The sequence below is a fragment of the Mobula hypostoma genome, chromosome 1, assembly GCF_963921235.1.
Source record: "Mobula hypostoma chromosome 1, sMobHyp1.1, whole genome shotgun sequence".
Classification (NCBI taxonomy): Eukaryota; Metazoa; Chordata; class Chondrichthyes; order Myliobatiformes; family Myliobatidae; genus Mobula; species Mobula hypostoma.
The window spans coordinates 136,987,412-137,005,821 of record NC_086097.1 but is presented as its reverse complement, the minus strand read 5'-3'; the positions used below and the strand labels follow the sequence as shown (position 1 = coordinate 137,005,821).

Here is an 18,410-nt window from a genome sequence, read left to right as displayed (position 1 = left end):
TTTCCCTTTGCGAGATGTGCTTTTGAACCATCTGTAGGACCTGGCTTTTTTTTGGGGAGATACCTGAGGGATCCAGTGAACTGGACTCTCGATAATGCAGGTACATCCACAGTGGCCATTTTGAAACTTGGAGCCAGACGGACGCAGCAGTATCCAGGCCCGAGAGTGGAAAACAAACTGATGTTTAGCTGATTTAAGCACCAAGCCAGATTAAAAAAAAGGTCAAGGCCGAGGGTGAAAGATGAACAGGTGTTTAGCTCTCTACTCCGAGAACTTTACTTGTTTCAGCACTGAACTGGCTCCGTGACCGTGACCTCACTTTTGGAGACTCTGCGGTTCATGCTGTGTGTATTATTTGTTTACTTTTTTATTGTCTGCAGGATTTGTCTTTTTTTGCACAGTGGCTGTTTGATGGTCTTTGTTGTGTGGGATTTATTTCAGCGGGTTCCATTGTGTTTCTTTGTTTTGTGGTTGCCTGCAAGAAGACGAATCTCAAAGTTGTACAGTGTATGGTACACATACTTTGACAATAAATATATTTTGAACAACAAAGAGTAGTCTGGAATCCAGAAAGACAGAAGAGACTGCAGATGCTGGAATCTGGAGCAACAAGCATTCTGCCTCCGTCTCTGAATGTCATTACGCCCCTCCCCTACCTGATTCAGTCTACTGTCAATTAACCTGAACCTCACCCCCACCATCCTTCAGTCCATCACTCAACTCTGGCATCTCGTCTTTGTACAGGCCATCTTCCCTCTCAACTCATGCAGGATCTTGACCCTGCAAAAAGTCAGCAGTTCCTCTCCTTGCACAGAATGGGCAGAGTCCTTCCGGCAGATCAGGTGGCGTGGTGATGTAGCGGCCAGTGCAACGTCTTACAGCCTGCAAGATCGGGGTTCAATTCCCACTGCTGAATGTGAGCAGGTTGTGTGTTCTCCTCAAATCTGTGTGGCTTTCCTCTGGGTGTCCAGCCTCCTGCCACGTTCCAGACGTGTGGTGAGAGTTAGTGAGTTGCCAGCAAGCTATGCTGGTGCTGGAAGCATGGCGATACTTGCAGGCTGCCCCCCAGCCCATCCTCGGACTGTGTCGGATATTGATGTAAGTGCCACGTTTCACTGTGTGTTTCGAAGCACAAATAAAGCTAATCTCAGATCACAGCGTCTATAGCCTCCTGTGTCAAGGCAGAGTCTTTTCCCCCGGGGTGGAACTGCAAGCACAGGAAGGCATAGCTTTATGTTCAGAGACACACCGTTTAAAGGAGAATTACGTAGGCGTCTGGAATGCACTGCCAGGGGAGGTGACGGAGGCAGGTGTGATAGCAAAACATAAAGGCATTTAGGCAGCTCCATTGACAGGCAGGGAATGGCTCATGTGCAGGTATATGGGTTTGGTTAGGTTGTTGCACAGCATGGTGTATATTCTAATCAACTAATTAACCTATGTTTATTTTAACGTTCAGGTAAAGCCATAAAACATGCCAGGGATTCCGTGTTCACAGTCGAGGCAGGATTGCAGAGAGGCATCCCCAATGTCTTGGTGGTCATCACGGATGGTCGATCCCAAGATGAAGTTGAGAAGATTTCCCAAGAGATGCAGATGGATGGTAATGGGGAGGGAATGTTCTGGAAATTGCAATTGGATGTACTGTTCAGAATGACGTAGGCTTGGTTCAGTGGGAATTTTGATCACTTTTTGTTTAGGGGGCTGGGGATTGGCATCGTTGTGATGTGAAAGGCTCTGTAGGGATGGATAGGGTGAATGGTGACAAGCAATAGATCCTCGAACCAGGGGCAATAGCTAAAGATAAGAGGTCAGCCGAGATGGTAAATTTCTTCACTCAGACAGCTGTTGATCTCTGCAAACACGAGGAATTCTGCAGATGCTGGAAATTCAAGCGACACACATCAACGTTGCTGGTGAACGCAGCAGGCCAGGCAGCATCTCTAGGAAACGGTATAGTCGACGTTTCAGGCCGAGACCCTTCGTCAGGACTAACTGAAGGAAGAGCTAGTAAGAGATTTGAAAGTGGGAGGGGGAGTGGGAGATCCAAAATGATAGGAGAAGACAGAAGGGGGAGGGATGGAGCCAAGAGCTGGACAGGTGATTGGCAAAGGGGATATGAGAGGATCATAGGACAGGAGGCCCAGGGAGAAGGAAAAGGGTGAGGGGAGGGAAAAATCCCAGAAGATGGGCAAGGGGTATAGTCAGAGGGATAGAGGGAGAAAAAGGAGAGTGAGAGAAAGAATGTGTGTATAAAAATAAATAACAGATGGGGTACGATGGGGAGGTGGGGCATTAGCGGAAGTTTGAGAAGTCAATGTTCATGCCATCAGATTGGAGGCTACCCAGACGGAATATAAGGTGTTGTTCCTCCAACCTGAGTGTGGCTTCATCTTTACAGTAGAGGAGGCCGTGGATAGACATATCAGAATGGGAATGGGACATGGAATTAAAATGTGTGGCCACTGGGAGATCCTGCTTTCTCTGGTGGACAGAATGTAGGTGTTCAGCGAAACGGTCTCCCAGTCTGCGTCGGGTCTTGCCAATATATAGAAGGCCACATCAGGAACACCAGACGCAGTATATCACCCCAGCTGACTCGCAGGTGAAGTGTCGCCTCACCTGGAAGGACTGTCTGGGGCCCTGAATGGTGGTAAAGGAGGAAGTGTAAGGGCATGTGTAGCACTTGTTCCGCTTACAAGGATAAGTGCCAGGAGGGAGATCAGTGGGGAGGGATGGGGGGGGGGGACGAATTTTCAAGGGAATCCACACATTTTAATTCCACGTCCCATTCCCATTCTGATATGTCTATCCACGGCCTCCTCTACTGTAAAGATGGAGCCACACTCAGGTTGGAGGAACAACACCTTATATTCCGTCTGGGTAGCCTCCAAACTGATGGCATGAACATCGACTTCTCTAACTTCCGCTAATGCCCCACCTCCCCCTCGTACCCCATCCGTTATTTATTTATATACACACATTCTTTTTCTCCCTCTGACCCTCTCACTATACCCCTTGCTCATCCTCGGGGATTTCTCCCCCCTCCACCTTTTCCTTCTCTCTGGGCCTCCTGTCCCATGATCCTCTCATATCCCTTTTGCCAATCACCTGTCCAGCTCTTGGCTCCATCCCTCCCCCTCCTGCCTTCTCCTATCATTTTGGATCTCCCCCTCCCCCTCCCACTTTCAAATCTCTTACTAACTCTTCCTTCAGTTCGTCCTGACGAAGGGTCTCGGCCCGAAACGTCGACTGCACCTCTTCCTAGAGATGCTGCCTGGCCCGCTGCGTTCACCAGCAACTTTGATGTGCGTTGCTTGATCTCTGGATCTCCCTGGGGATGTGTAGTCATCAAGAATATTCAATGTTGGGATCGATAGGCCATTGGACACTGGTCATTGGGATCAGGTGGGAAAGCAGCGGAGTTTGAGGGGAGAGCAGATAGAGATGCACAAAACTGAGGGATGTAAAGAGGCTAAACACTAAGAAACTTTTCTCTATAAAGGAAATGACTAAAACCTGAGTACTTTTTATTGAAGTGGCTAAAAATGAATCGGAGGAAACTCGTATGGTGGTTACAAATGAGAAATCTGGTGGAGATGCTTCAATAGTATCAGGACAGGCACTTGATGAGTGGACTGGCTCTGCACTCATTCAGATTGGGGGAACCGGAGGGGGAGGTGGGGCAATCAAAGTGTTTACGATGGTGCATGGAGATGAGAGTTCCCGAGCGCAGGTTGTTTTAGATAGCTGAGGATAAAACCAGAGGCAAGGTCCATGGAGTCAGTGTTCTCCTGATCGACAAATTGAGAGTTAATTTATGTTGAGTACCACTATTTCAAAGCCCCTCTGACATTGAGTGTTTTGAGGCAATTAATGCAGATACACTAAAGAGAAAGAAACGTACTGGGGAGAAATAGTGGAAGGAAATGGAAATGATGTAAGGGGGCTGTTGTGGGACAGAATCACCAGCATTGGAGCCCTTGGACTGAGTGGCCTGTGTCTGAGCTGTGAAAACCCATATACAGACTGTAATATGACCAGGAGCATTCTGTATTGCAATTAAAATGGAAGTTCCCATAGCTGGGGTACCTTGACCCATGTATGTCTTAAGCCCATCTGGATGGTGTTTTTGAGACTGCAAGGGATGGGGTGTGGGGAGGGGAGTGTGAGTGAACCAGCTTTAGTCCAGTCCTTCCAGGATCCCATGAGATTAAGACACTCCCCTCCTCCTTTTCTCCTTCTGCTGTAGGGTACAGTATCTTTGCAGTTGGCGTCGCTGATGCTGATTACTCAGAGCTCATCAGCATTGCAAACAAACCCAGCAGCAGGCATGCCTTCTTCGTGGACGACTTTGACGCCTTCAAGAAGATTGAGGATGAGCTTGTCACCTTTGTCTGTGAGACGGCCTCTGCAAGTGAGTCCCTGTGACTAAATATTTTAATAATAACAATCTTTACTTCCACAGCTCCTCCAGCATTTTAATATCCCGTGGGGATCACTGTGCTGCGACTAAGTTAAAACTGCAGTTGAGCTGTATAAGGAGGTTTTTAGGGCAAAAGGATTCATGTGGGAAGGAGAGTTTGAGGGAGGGGATCTGCAGGGAAATTCTGAGGGCAGACTGCTGAAGGGAATTGGTGGGGAAATGCCAGAACTTGGGACCCAGCTGAAGACACGACTGCTTGTGGTAAAGTGATGGAAATTCAAGGTTAGTCAGATCTGGAGATGACCAAATCTTCATTGGAATTCAGTTGATTTATTACCTGTCGGTGAGTCTGAAGTTTAAAGTGCATTGTCGCTGCATTAAGGGGACCAATAAGTTTATGAGGGTGTATCGAAAGCTTTCCTCTGGAGCTCCATGCACCCTGTCCACTGTGGTGGAAAGCCTTCACTCATTCAGTGCCTGATGTCCATCTTGTTGGTCAAGGTGTTCTGTGGGCACCTCGAATTAGGGCTAGATCTGTCACACGACTGTAAGTTCTAGGAGCAAAATTAGACCATTTGGCCCATCGAGTCTGCTCCTCCATTCAATCATGGCTGATTTTTTTTCTCAACTCCATTCTCCTGTCTTCCTTCCATCACCCTTAAACCCCTTACTAATCAAAAACCTATCAATCTCTACCTTGAGCACACCTAATGTCTTGGCATCCCCAGCCCTCTGCAGCATCAAATTCCACAGATTCACCTACCTCTGGTTGAGAACATTGCTCTTCATCTCAGCTTTAAAATGATGTCCCTTTATTCTGAGGCAGTGCCCTCGTATCCAAGACTCCTAGTGATTGAAACACCCTCTCCATGCCCACTTCATCCAGACCACTCAGTATCCAGGAGGTTTCAGAATCCCCATCATCCTGAGCTCAGGCCCAAAGACATCAAGTACACCTTGTACGTTAAACCTTTCATTCCTGGGTCATTCTTGTGAACCTTTTCTAGACCAGCACACCTTCCTTAGATACAAAATTCACATGGCTGATAAGGGGCATGACTTCCATTCCCTAGTCTCTCTTAATGACTCTGGTCAGATTTGTCAACAGGTAGGTTGTGGGTAGCAGAGATGAGCCTTTGCCATGGCGGAGAGGTTCTATAAAGGGCAGGAACAAGCAGAAATAATGGGCCTACCGGGGCAGTCTTATTTGTGAATCTTGGGTAGCAGATAGAAATAGTGCAGGGTTAGGGGTCCTGACCCAAAACATTCACTGTCCCCTTCCCTCCATCGATGCCGCATTACTTGCTGAGTTCCTCCATATAACCCTTGCTGCTGATATGTATGAGTTTCAGACTGGCCTCCCAATTCAGCGATTTGTGGCGGAACTGTCAATGGTCATTATACCTTTTTGCTCTCAACTCTCCCTCCCTCTCAGTAGGCGTCTTGTCTTGTGACTAGTTCAGTGTGCCTCACTGCTTGGCGAGCTGACTCTGGGTTCTGAGTGATGCTCACACACAGCTGATAGTCCAACTTTCCCATACCCTCACTGCTGGTCTCGTGGGTCACCCTCCCGTCCACATGCTGTGCCGTGTTCCCCCTTCCGGTTTCCAGACTGGATCTTATCTCCAAACATAATATCACCCCAACTCAGCAATGCAAGGTGTTTCATCCAGTGTTCCCTGTGGAAGACACTTAATTTGATCCAGATTCTACGGTTCACATGTGCTATTTTATTGCTGATCCTGTTCCGACGATGCCCCCAGCTTTGGCAGAACTCTCTTGGGAAAGGCTGCACACTCACTCAAGGGTTTTCCTGCTATGTTGTGTGACCAGTGGTCTGGGGCACCGTTTCTCCTTTCACAGGTGCCATGACCATTTGAGGCAAACTTAGTCTTGGATCCCATAGATAGGGTAGATGGGCAGGTTGTCAAATTGCTAACACAGTAGAGCTACTGGCATGCTTTTGCATTCAGGATAGACCTTCCGCAATGCTGACACCCAGGAACATGAAGCTGCTCACCGTTTCTGCTGCTGACCCCTCCATGAGGACCGGTGTGTGTTCTCCCGACTTCCCCTTCCTGAAGTCCACAATCAGTTCCTCGGTCTTGCTGACATTTTGAGTGCAAGGTTGTTGTTGTGGCACCACTCGGCCAGCTGACCCAGCTCACTCCTGTACACCACCTTGTTGCTATCTGAGATTCTACCAACGCTACTATTGTCAGTGTTGGATTTATAGAAGCATTTGTTCTGTGCTTACCCACATAATCATGACTGTAGAGAGGGTAGAGCAGTGGGCTCTGTGAGAGATGGGCATCTCTGTGAGCTGCACCTGTGTTGTCAGCGTGGAGGAGATGTCATTGCCTATCCACACTGACTGCTCTCCTGATGAGGAAGTGGAGGATCCAGTTGCAGAGGGAGGTACAGATACCCAGATTTTGGTGATTAATCCTGAGGGAATAATGGTATTCAGTGCCACAAATCTTAAGATGAGAGTAAAGAGTTTTAAAGGGGATCTGAGAGACAGACTTTTACACAGAGAGTGGTTGATAGCTGGGGTATGCTACCTATAGTTTACCCTGATCAACGTGGTGCACGTCAGGTGCAGAAATGACTGAGGGATGTCGAATGAAAATCTCAATTATTCGACTGTCACGGTATATCATCACTGAGTATATTGCCAAGTACTTACATCCATCAGTCTCTCAGTTTCAGTTCACCTTCAGGGCTATGATTGGGAATCCCATGATTGGATAGCCCATGATACCTGTTCTATGATTCAGATTGTGTAAATCAGAGTGTCTAATCAGAAATCCCATGATTGGGAATGCATTAAAAAAAAGAGTCTGGGATTTGGAATGTGTGAATCTGCGTCATGATTGGAAAATGGTGCTGTGACAAGCAAGCTTCATTCTGGAGACGCTCTTGGTAGAGGCTGATAAACCCAAAGGTACATCACAATTTTATACCCTTAAGATCAAAGATAGCAGCAGGTGGTTCAATGCAATTTCAATAGTTACAATGACGTTGCTTACTTCAATACTTTGGCTTGATGGATGATTCCTTTGAGGTACATATTTACAGTGATTGATAAAACACCTTTGAAGGTTCAAACACCTTTGTTGAGAGAAAATAATTAGCACAGATATTTGAAAATCTTCTGACGACAGAGAGCCAGACACCCAAAATTAATGTTGTCAGAACTGTCTGTCTACACAAAAAATATTGATTGTCAATACCTGTGACCATATTTGATATGCTAAGTGAGAATATCCATCTGGTTTGCCAGCTTGCACTCAAGTCACAATGGTGCAAACAACTTAGCCCATGTTGCCGGGTTTGATGCAGGCCAATTAACACGACCCCATTGTCTTAATGTTGGAGTAATGAATATGCAAACCTTATCTATGGATTTTTAGCTGCAGTTTACTGCTTGTAATTTACAATAAAAACTGAAAACTGGTTCTTGCATGAATTAATATCTATTATATTGACATAACTCCAAAATACTCCCTAACATATCTTCCTCTTGACTCCTAGACAGCAATCTGTCTCAGGAAGGCTAAACTTTAAGGAGTATCTAATTAAATAGGGCAGTGAGAATACCCTTCACCGGATCTCTTCCCCAATTGCTAACCTATGACGTCCCTATATGCATCGATGTTACTCTATCATCCCTAATTGGGTATCTACAAGACTAAGAAAAGACCACAATAAAACATTTCAGAAATTTGATCAGATCCTCTTCTTGGATACTTTTGTCCTCTCGATATAAACCAGTCTTTAAAATGCAGCTTTGGCATTCATGTGCTTGTTGCCTCCTTCCCTGCTGGTCCATTGCTGTCTACATATCCTTATCTTTGCCCCTTCAATATCTGAGAGCTAAAACGGAACAGTGGCTAACAATAACACACATCAAAGTTGATGGTGAACACAGCAGGCCAGGCAGCATATCTAGGAAGAGGTACAGTCGACGTTTCAGGCCGAGACCCTTTGTCAGGACTAACTGAAGGAAGAGTGAGTAAGAGTTTTGAAAGGGGGAGGGGGAGATCCAAAATGATAGGAGAAGACAGGAGGGGAGGGATGGAGCCAAGAGCTGGACAGGTGATTGGCAAAGGGGATATGAGAGGATCATGGGACAGGAGGCCAAGGGAGAAGGAAAAGGGGGAAGGGGGAAAAAAAACCAGAGGATGGGCAAAGGGTATAGTGAGGAGGACAGAGGGAGAAAAAGGAGAGAGAGAAAAAGAATGTGTGTATATAAATAAATAACGGATGGGGTACGAGGGGGACGTGGGGCATTAGCGGAAGTTAAAGAAGTCAATGTTCATGCCATCAGGTTGGAGGCTACCCAGACAAAATATAAGGTGCTGTTCCTCCAACCTGAGTGTGACTTCAGTAGTTACTCTGTGCCATAGGCAACAGTTCACATTCCATGCCATGACAGGGGATTGCCAGAATAATCTGGCAAGTCTTTCAGTCCTTTCAGTCGAACTACGGGAGGGTTTAGAGTGGTGTCCATTTGGATCTCACTCGGGTGGCACCCCTTCCTGGTCTGTCGTTTTGATTGCTGGCCTGAAGACTGAAAGAGCCCCTGTCATTTGTGTCCACACCCATTCCAGGTTGGGGTGGCTGCCTTCAGATGCTAGGTACAATTTCTTCTTTCTTGGTCTGCCTTGCCACCAAGGCTGTGCAACTTGATGTCTCTGCCATAACTCTGATCCCCCCTTGTCTATTTTCCCCAATATCTTCCTATTCTGATCTATCCAGCTAATCACCTACCTCCCAGAACCAGCCATCATTACAGAGTGCAGTTCCTGGTATACTGCAACACTTTATTCACGGTTTGCTGACATGCTTTCTCTGTGCCTTCAGCTTTCACATCTCTGTTTTCTTTCATCTGTGGGTCTACTTCCATCAGGTGTGGTCAGATGTGACACAGCAGGCTGCTGAAGCTCGGTAATGACACTGTTAATGGGTGGACTTGATCCCTTGTTCTGTCTGTGAGGGCGACAAGGTGAGTCGTACAGTTTGACCTGGGTCCAGTGTTTCCACTGGCTGCCTCGCCGTGTCTGCGCACAGACACAGGTGTCATTTGTCAGAAGCGCCGCCTGTGGTCCTATTGATCTGGAATTGAACCCAGCCTTTTCAGGTAGCTCCCTTACCATGACCTAGTCTCCTGGCTGTGGGAGGATGATCTTCTCTTCCTCTGGCTCTCTCTCTCATTGGCAAGGTGATGCTGTTATTTTGATCGGCCCTTCAACACTTTAAGCTGTTTACAGAGGTTCCTTGCATACTGGCCATGTTATCTCTAAAAGTTCAAGGTTTACTGCAATCCGTGATCACTTCGTAAGGGAATCGAGTTGCTTGCCCCACCAGTAATTCGTGGAGGCTGAGATCCATCGGGCAGTTTGGGGTTGCTCGCAATCCCATCAAGATTCCTGGCAATGCATCAGCCCATGTCTATAGGTTTAGCTAAGGCAGTTTTGATTGTTTAGCCCATCCTTTCTACCGTTCCAAAGCTCTGAGGGTGACAGAGTACATGGAATCGTTGTCGAATGCCTAACAGCTTGTACATTTTCTTCATCACATTTCCTGTGAATTGTGGTCACTGATCGGTGTCCACCTGGGCTGGGATTCCCCACCCTGGGGAGGATTTCCTGAGGTGAAATCCATGCCGCCGTGCTGGTGGTACAATGCCTTGTCAGGAAAGCCTCTACCCATCAGCTGAAGTGATCCACGATCACCAGGCAGTAGCTTTTCCCCCTGATTTTTGGCAGGGTCCCATTAGGTCATTTGGATGATTTCCTAGCCCCCCACTTGGTTTGCTAGCTGCACCTTTGTATCCCTCCGCGGTTACATTGGGCACAACTGATACATGTCCAGCAAAACTTCTCCACGTCCCTGCCCATCTCTGGTCACCACCAAGAGGGTTGGGACCATATTGTGCCTTCCCTGATGCATTGACCCATGATATAACTTTAGCAGTATCTGCCTAATACATGCTGGGGCTACAACTATTCCTTCCCCATGCCTTTGGTCCCTCTTTTGTTCCTCCTCCTCTCCACTTCTCCTTCTCCTCTGCTTCCACATCCTCATATAGTTTTACTAGATAGGCTGTGTTAGATTTTCCTTCTATGCCGAATTTCAACAGAAATCAATTTCTATTGATTTGCTTTCTTCTTCGGCTCTTTTTGCCCTGAGGTCTGCTCATTTATTCCCTTTCTGCTCATTACTTTTCCTTCTCTGGTGAGCCTTACTTTAATCACTGCCACCTCTTCAGGCAACTTCACTGCTTTGAGCAGTACTTGTATTGGGTGCCCGTGCTGAATGCCTGCACCTGTTGAGGTTACAAAAGCCCTCTGTGCCCATGTCATAGAAACATAGAAAACCTACAGCACAATACCAGCCCTTCAGCCCACAAAGCTGTGCCGAGCATGTACTTACTTTAGAAATTACTTCGGTCTACCCATAGCCCCCTATTTTTCTAAGCTCCATGTACCTATACAGGAGTCTCTTAAAAGACCCTATCGTATCCACCTCCACCACCGTCGCTGGCAGCCCATTCCACACACTCACCACTCTCTGCGAAAAAAAAAACTTACCCTTAACATCTCCTCTGTACCTACTTCCAAGCACCTTAAAACTGCGCCCTCTCGTGCTAGCCACTTCAGCCCTGGGAAAAAGCCTCTGACTATCCACACGATCAATGCCTCTCATTATCTCCTACACCTCTATCAGGTCACCTCTCATCCTCTGCCACTCCAAGGAGAAAAGTCCAAGTTTACTCAACCATAAGGTAATAATGCTCCATCACAAAAGTGAACCTGCTGCCTGTGTATGTGTTCACTCTCCTCTCTCTGCTGTAGTGTAGTGCTTCTGTTTTATTTATTATTGATATCTGTTATATTGACATAACCCCAAAATAATCCCTAACAAGTGGGATCCAGGGTCTGTGACCAAATGGGGATCTGGAGTGGGTGATTGGGAATGCTGACCCAATGTCTGTGTTGGGAATGTGGGATCTGGAATCTATGGTGGAAAATGTGTGACCCAGTGTCTGAAATCTGGAATGTGTGATTGGGAATTTGGGATCCGGTAAATGTGTTTGGGAGTCTGTGATCAGGAATGTGAGCTCCGTGTGTCTTGGATAGCTAGGAGCCTTTGTGAATGGGGTTGTGGAATGACTCCTGGCACTGACGTGTGTAATTGTTCTACTTCCAGCTTGCCCGATGGTCCACATTGGAGAAAACAACCTGGCAGGTGAGGGACATCAGCTGACACGTCATCATTCACTGGAGGTCTCCAGCCGATGGTGTACTCATATACTGAGGAAGACTGTTGAGTTTCCCTTTGATTTCTCTTTGATGTTCTGCTGAAATTGTTTATTGTCTCCCTATCATTTGGAAATGATCGCATCACAATCAAAGCTCCATGGTGACCTATAAAGCAATAATTTGTTCAAGGATATATATTCTCACAGTTATAAAACTAAACAAAAATTATTTTCCTAAGCTTTTCCCTTGTCCATTCGTCCTTCCCAATTATTCTTCCACGTGGCACAGATCTCTGCAAGTGACGGAAATGTTACACCTGCCCATTTACTTCCTCCTCACCTTCATACACAGTCCCAAGCAGTCCTTCTAGTTGAGGCAACACCTCGACTGCAATTCTGTTGTAGTCGATTTCTGTATCCGGGGTCCCCTATGTTTCCTCATCGGCATTGCTGGTACCCAATGTAAATTGGGGGGACCGCTTTGTGGAGCATGTCCACTCCATCCTCCAAAAGTGGAATTTCTTGGTGGCCAACCATTTAAGTTCCTATCCCAATTCCCATACCGTCGTGTTGGTCCATGGTCTCCTCTTTTGCCATGATACAGCCACTTTCAGGGTGGAGGAGCAAGACCTCGTATTCCGCCTAGGTAGTCTCCAACATGATGGCATGAACATTGATTTCTCCTTCATTCCCTTTATCTCATGGTCCACTTTCCTCTTCTGTCAGATTCTTTCTTCTCCAGCCCTTTACCCTTCCCACCCACCTACCTTCCATCTACCAGCTCGAACTCCTCCCCCTCCTCCGTCCTTTTTATTTTGGTGTCTTCCCTCTTCCTTTCCAGTCCTGAAGAGTCTTGGCCTGAAATTTCAACTATTCATTCCCCTCCATAGATGCTGCCTGACCTGCTGAGTTTTTCCAACATTCTGCGTGCTTAGCTCTGAACTTCCAGCATCCGCAGAATCTCTTGCGTTTATTATTTTCCTAATGTATGTGTGTTAAATCAGTGCAACCTGTCTGTCATAGTTCAGGGTATCCAATTCAGAGTCACTGAAGTCCTGGTCTGAGGTTGTGAGCACAAAGATCCTGGCTGGTGGTTCTCTGGGACACTGAGGGAATGCTGCACTGTTTGAAGAGTTGCCTTGGAGATAAACAGAGCCCCAGCCTGCCCACCTGAGTCCATGACAAAGGATGCTACGGACTGCAGAAAAGCCAAGGGAAGGTCATATAAGGTAGCAAAAGTAAGTGGGAGGTTGGATGATTGGGAAGTTTTTAAAATCCAACAAAAAGCAACTACAAAAGCTATAAGAAGAGAAAAGATGAAATATCAAGGCAGACTAGCCAATAATATAAAGCAGGACACCAAAAGTTTTTTTTCAATTAGTTAACAAGGTGAGAGTTGATATTGAACCACTGGAAGATGATGCTACTGAGTTAGTAATGGGGGACAAAGAAATGGCAGATGAACTTAATGGGTACTTTGTATCAGTCTTTACCGTGGAAGACACCAGCAGTGTGCCTGAGGTCCGTGAGCGTTGGGAACAGGAGTGAATGCCATTGCTTTTACAAAGGAAAAAGTGCTAGGCAAACTGAAAGATCTTCAGGTGGATAAGTCACTTGGACCAGATGGACTACATTCCGGAGTCCTGAGAGAGGTTGCTGAAAAGGTTTCAGATGCATTGGTGTTGATCTTTCAAGATTCATTTGACTCTGGCATGGTCCTAGAGGACTGGAAGATTGCAAATGTCACTCCACTGTTTAAAAAGGGAGGAAGGCAAAAGAAAGGAAATTATACGCCAGTTAGCCTAACCTCAGTTTTGGAGTCAATTATTAAGGATGAGGTTTTGAGGTTCTTGGAGACTCATGATAAAGTAAGTCAAAGTCAGCATGGTTTTTGTAAAAGGAAATCTTGCCTGACAGATCCGTTAGAGTTCTTCGGGGAAGTAACAAGCAGGGTGGACAAAGGAGAGGCAGTGGATGTCATTTACTTGGACTTTCAGAAGGCTTTTCATACTGTACCACACATGAGGCTGCTTAACAAGATAAAATCCTGTGGTGTTACAGGAAAGATATTTGCATGGATAGAGGAATAGCTGATAGGCAGGAGGCAGGAGTCAGCGAGTGGGAATAAAGGGGGCCTTTTCTGGTTGGCTACCGGTGACTAGTGGTGTTCCTCAGGGATCAGTATTGGGACTGCTACTTTTCACATTGTCAGTAATTTAGATAATGGAATTGATGGCTTTGTGGCAAAGTTTGCGGACGATACGAAGATATGTGGAGGGGTAGGTAATGCTGAGAAAGCAATGCAATTGCAACAGGACTTAGACAAATTGGAAGAATGGGCAAAAAATTGGCAGATGGAAATGTATGATAATGCATTTTGGTAAAAGGAACAATAGTGTGGATATTATCTAAACATTATCTAACTGGGGAGAATGTTCAAACATCAGAGGTGCAGAGGGACTTAGGATTCCTCGTGCAAGACCCAGACAGTTAATTTGCAGGCTGAGTCTGTGGTAAAGAAGGCAAATGCAATGTTGGCATTTATTTCAAGGTGAATAGAATATAAAAGCAAGGAGATAATGCCGAGCCTTTATAAGACACTAGTCAGGCCACACTTGGAATATTGTCAACAGTTTTGGACCCCATATCTCAGAAAGGATGTGATGTTGTTGGGGAGAGTCCAGAGAAGGTTCACGAAGATTATTCCAGAAATGAAGGGGTTAACATATGAGGAGCATTTGGCAGTTTTGGGCCTGTACTCACTGGAATTTAGGTCATGTTTTCTATCTTGGGGTTATCCGGAACTGGAGGGGACAATCTCCCATAGTTATATTTCACCAACTTTGATGCTTCTGAGTAATGGGCAGCAACACAGGCTGCAGCCAGGTCATCTCCTCCGATATCCCGACGGGCTACTACGACATCCCAGTGGGGTCCTCCAATATCCCAGCAGGCTCCTTCGACATCCCAGTGGGGTCATCTCCTCCAATATCCCGCCGGGCTCCTTCAAGATCCCAGTGGGGTCCTCGGATATCACGATAGGCTCCTATGATATCTGGACCAGCTCGCTCTCCAGCATCACTTACCGGAAGTACGTACCATATCTCCTCAAATTCCTAATGAAATATAGCCTCTGTCTTGCCTTCCTTATAGCTACACTGAAATGTTCGGTCCAGGTTAGGTCCTCAGGGATCTTGACACCCAGGAACTTGAAATCTCTCACTCTCTCCACTTCTGAGGACTGGTGTGTGTTGGCTCGTCCTACCTATCTGAAGTCTACAGTCAGTCCTTTGGTTTTATTGACGTGGGCTGTGACACCATTCTACTAACTGGTATGTCTTGCTAGGGGAGTTGGTTGAGTTAGATATAGTCATTGTGTTTAAGAGGCATTTAGCCAGACTATGAAAGAGGCAAGAGAGAACTCCGTATAGAAATTTACAGAATTATGTGACTCACAGATAGGGTACAGTAGGACCTTTTGTCAGATACTACAGGGCATAGTTTTAAGGTGGGAGGAGGGGAATTAAAAGAGATGTACGGAGCAAGGTTTTTTTTTTACACCAAGCGGTGGGTGCCTGAACACCGCAAAGGGTTGTAGAGGGAGCAGGTATGATAGTGGCATACAAGAGACTTTTAAGTAGACAAATCAATACACTGGGATTAGAGGGATATGGAGCATGTGCAGGCCGAAGGGATTGGTTTAATTTGGCATGGATATCATGGACAACAGGGACTGTTCCAGTGTGTGCTATACTGTTCTGTGTTTGACAGCACTGGGTGCAATTTTATACAGGCAAATGGGATTGATGTGAGTGGTTGAGAAGGTCAGGATGGACATGGTGGGTTGAAAGCTCTCTTTCCGTGTTGTACATCTCTGTGACACTCCTGGTGTACTGCCACAGAATGTCTTCTGAGAGTTTCTACTCCTATCACTAACTGGAACATGAACTTCAAGAGATACCACACAGTCACTCCCCTCGATAAACCCCAGTGACTGGGCAGTTTCTCTGCCTGTGTTGACACCTGAACTTGTTGTCAGTTTTGGTATGGGTGAAATGTGTGGGAGAACTTCATCGGCAATTGATTCCAGAAAGGTTGAAACATGAATGTCTAAAAATCCACCATCAGTGGCAGTGAACATCCTGTAGCATGCCTGCAAGATGTTTTTTTAAAGTAGCTTGTGGTCACGTTCACTAAGGAAAAGACAATTCTGGGTTGAGTGCTGTGTAATGAACTGGCTTTGATTAGGGAGCTTAAGATAAAGGAACCCTTAGGAGACAGTGATCATCTTATGATAGAATTCACCCTGCAGTTTGAGATAGAGAAGCTTAAAATCAGATGTATCAGTGTTACAGTGCAGTAGAGGGAACTACGGAGGCATGTGAGAAGAGCTGGCCAGAGTTGATTGGAAGGGCACACTAGCAAGGATGATGGCAGACCAGCAAGGGCTGGAGTTTCTGGAAGCAAATTGGAAGGCACAGAATAGATTCATCCTAAAAAAGAAGAAATATTCTAAAGGGAGGACAAGGCAACCATGGCTGACAAGACAGCACTGGAGCGAAAGAGAGGGCATAAAAATATAGCAAAAATTAGTGAGAAGGTGGAGGATTGGGAATCTTTTAAAAATCAACAGAAGGCAATTAAAAAAATGAGAGAATAAATGAAATACTGTAAGCTAACCAATAGTATTATTAAAGAGGGTACTAATGGTATTTTCCAGAACTATGAAGACTAGAAGATAGGCAAGAGACAGGCCATTGGAAAATGATGCTGGAGAGGTAATAATGGGGGTCAAGAAATGGCAGATAAACTCTAAGTATTTTTCATCAGCCTTCATTGTGAAAGATGCCAGCTGTATGCCAGAAATGCAAGAATGTCGGGGCAGAAGTGACTGCTGGTATTACTAGGTAGCTGAACAGTCTGAAGGTAGATAATTCAACTGGACTAGATGAAGTACACCACAGGATTCTGAGAGAGGTAGCTCAAGAATCACTAGGCTCTGGATTGGCTCTGGTGGACTGGAACATTGCAAATGTCACACCACTCTTTAAAAAGGGAGGGAGGCAAAAGGCAGAAAATTATAGGCCAGTTGACTGACCTATGAAGATGTTAGAGTCCATTATTAAGGATGAGGTTTCAAGGTACTTGGCGGCAGGCACATGGTAAAATAGGCTGAAGTCAGCATGACTTCCTTGAGGGGAAATCTTGCCTGATAAGTCCGTTGGAATTCTTTGAGGAAATAACAGGCATTCCAAAGGGGAGGCAGCAGAAGTTGTTTACTTGGATTTTCAGAAGGCCTTTGACAAGGTGCTGCATATGAGGCTGTGAAGTGAGATAAGAGCCAGGAAAGATACCAGCATGCTTCGAAGATTAGATAGAGTAGATGTAGTCAGAGTATTTCCCATTCTGGGGGAGCTTAGGACCAAAGGGCAGAGCCTCTGAACACAAGGAGGTTCCCCTTTGAACAGAGATAAGGAGGAATTTCTTTAGCTAGAGGGTGGGATTCCATGCCTCGGACAGCTGTGCAGGTCAGATCATTTGGAAAATCTAAAGTTAAGCTTGACAGGTTCTTGGTTAGTAAGGATGTCAAGATTACAGGGGAAGGTGGGAGAATGGGGTTGAGAGGGATAATAAATCAGCCATGATGGAATAGCATAGCGGACCCAATGGGCTGGCTGGCCTAATTTGTTCCTCTGCCTTTATGGGTATAGTGATTATGATGTGAAGTTTCTCTTAGTGCTATGCTGCTGGGGCAGGTTTCAGAATCAGATTTATCATTGACTTGTATGATGTGAAATTTTTTGTTTTGCGGCAGCAGTACAGAGCAAAGGCATGATCTTACTATAAATTACAGCAGAAATAAATGTTGCAGGAAACCAAGGAATAATGGGGTAGTGTTCATGGGTCCATGGACAGTTCAGAAATATGAAGGCGAAGGGGAGGAAGCTGTTTCTGAATCAGTAAGTGTAGATCTCCAGGCTCCTGTACCTCCTCCCCAAAGGTGGTAATGAGAAAAGGGCATGTCCTGGATGGTAAGAGGCACCGCCTCCTAATGATGTCCTTGAAGGTGGATTGGGCTATGCCCGTGATGGAACTGGCTGAGTCCACAGCCCCCTGCAGCTTTCTGTGCATTGGAGCCTCCATAGCAGGCTGTGATGCAATCGGTCCGAATGCTTCCTGCCGTACATCAATGTCTATGGAGTACCTGGAAAAAAAAGGTCTTCAGCATGTATTCTTCCTCTCACCCTGTCTCTTGCAAAAACGCCATCCCCTTCTCGCAATTCCTCCGTCTCCACCGCATCTGCTCTCAGGATGAGGCTTTTCATTCTAGGACGAGGGAGATGTCTTCATTTTTTAAAGAAAGGGGCTTCCCTTCCTCCACTATCAACTCTGCTCTTAAACGCATCTCCCCCATTTCACGTACATCTGCTCTCACTCCATCCTTCCGCCACCCCACTAGGAATAGGGTTCCCCTGGTCCTCACCTACCACCCCACCAGCCTCCGGGTCCAACATATTATTCTCCGTAACTTCCGCCACCTCCAATGGGATCCCACCACTAAGCACATCTTTCCCTCCCCCCCCTCTCTGTATTCCGCAGGGATCGCTCCCTACACAACTCCCTTGTCCATTCGTCCCCCCCATCCCTCCCCACTGATCTCCCTCCTGGCACTTATCCGTGTAAGCGGAACAAGTGCTACACATGCCCTTACAC

General features: G+C 46.2%; 1 protein-coding gene across 5 annotated transcripts in view; it reads left to right on the top strand.

Annotated features, from left to right (window-relative positions):
• The window catches only part of col14a1a (collagen, type XIV, alpha 1a), a 267,320-nt gene that overhangs the window by 184,103 nt on the left and 64,807 nt on the right, over positions 1–18,410 (top strand). For all 5 annotated transcript variants that reach the window (XM_063056387.1, XM_063056396.1, XM_063056368.1 and 2 more), the window contains 3 exons: positions 1,460–1,603; positions 4,253–4,417; positions 11,645–11,683. In XM_063056387.1, the coding sequence (XP_062912457.1) occupies positions 1,460–1,603; positions 4,253–4,417; positions 11,645–11,683 (348 nt within the window). The remainder of the gene's footprint in view (positions 1–1,459; positions 1,604–4,252; positions 4,418–11,644; positions 11,684–18,410) is intronic.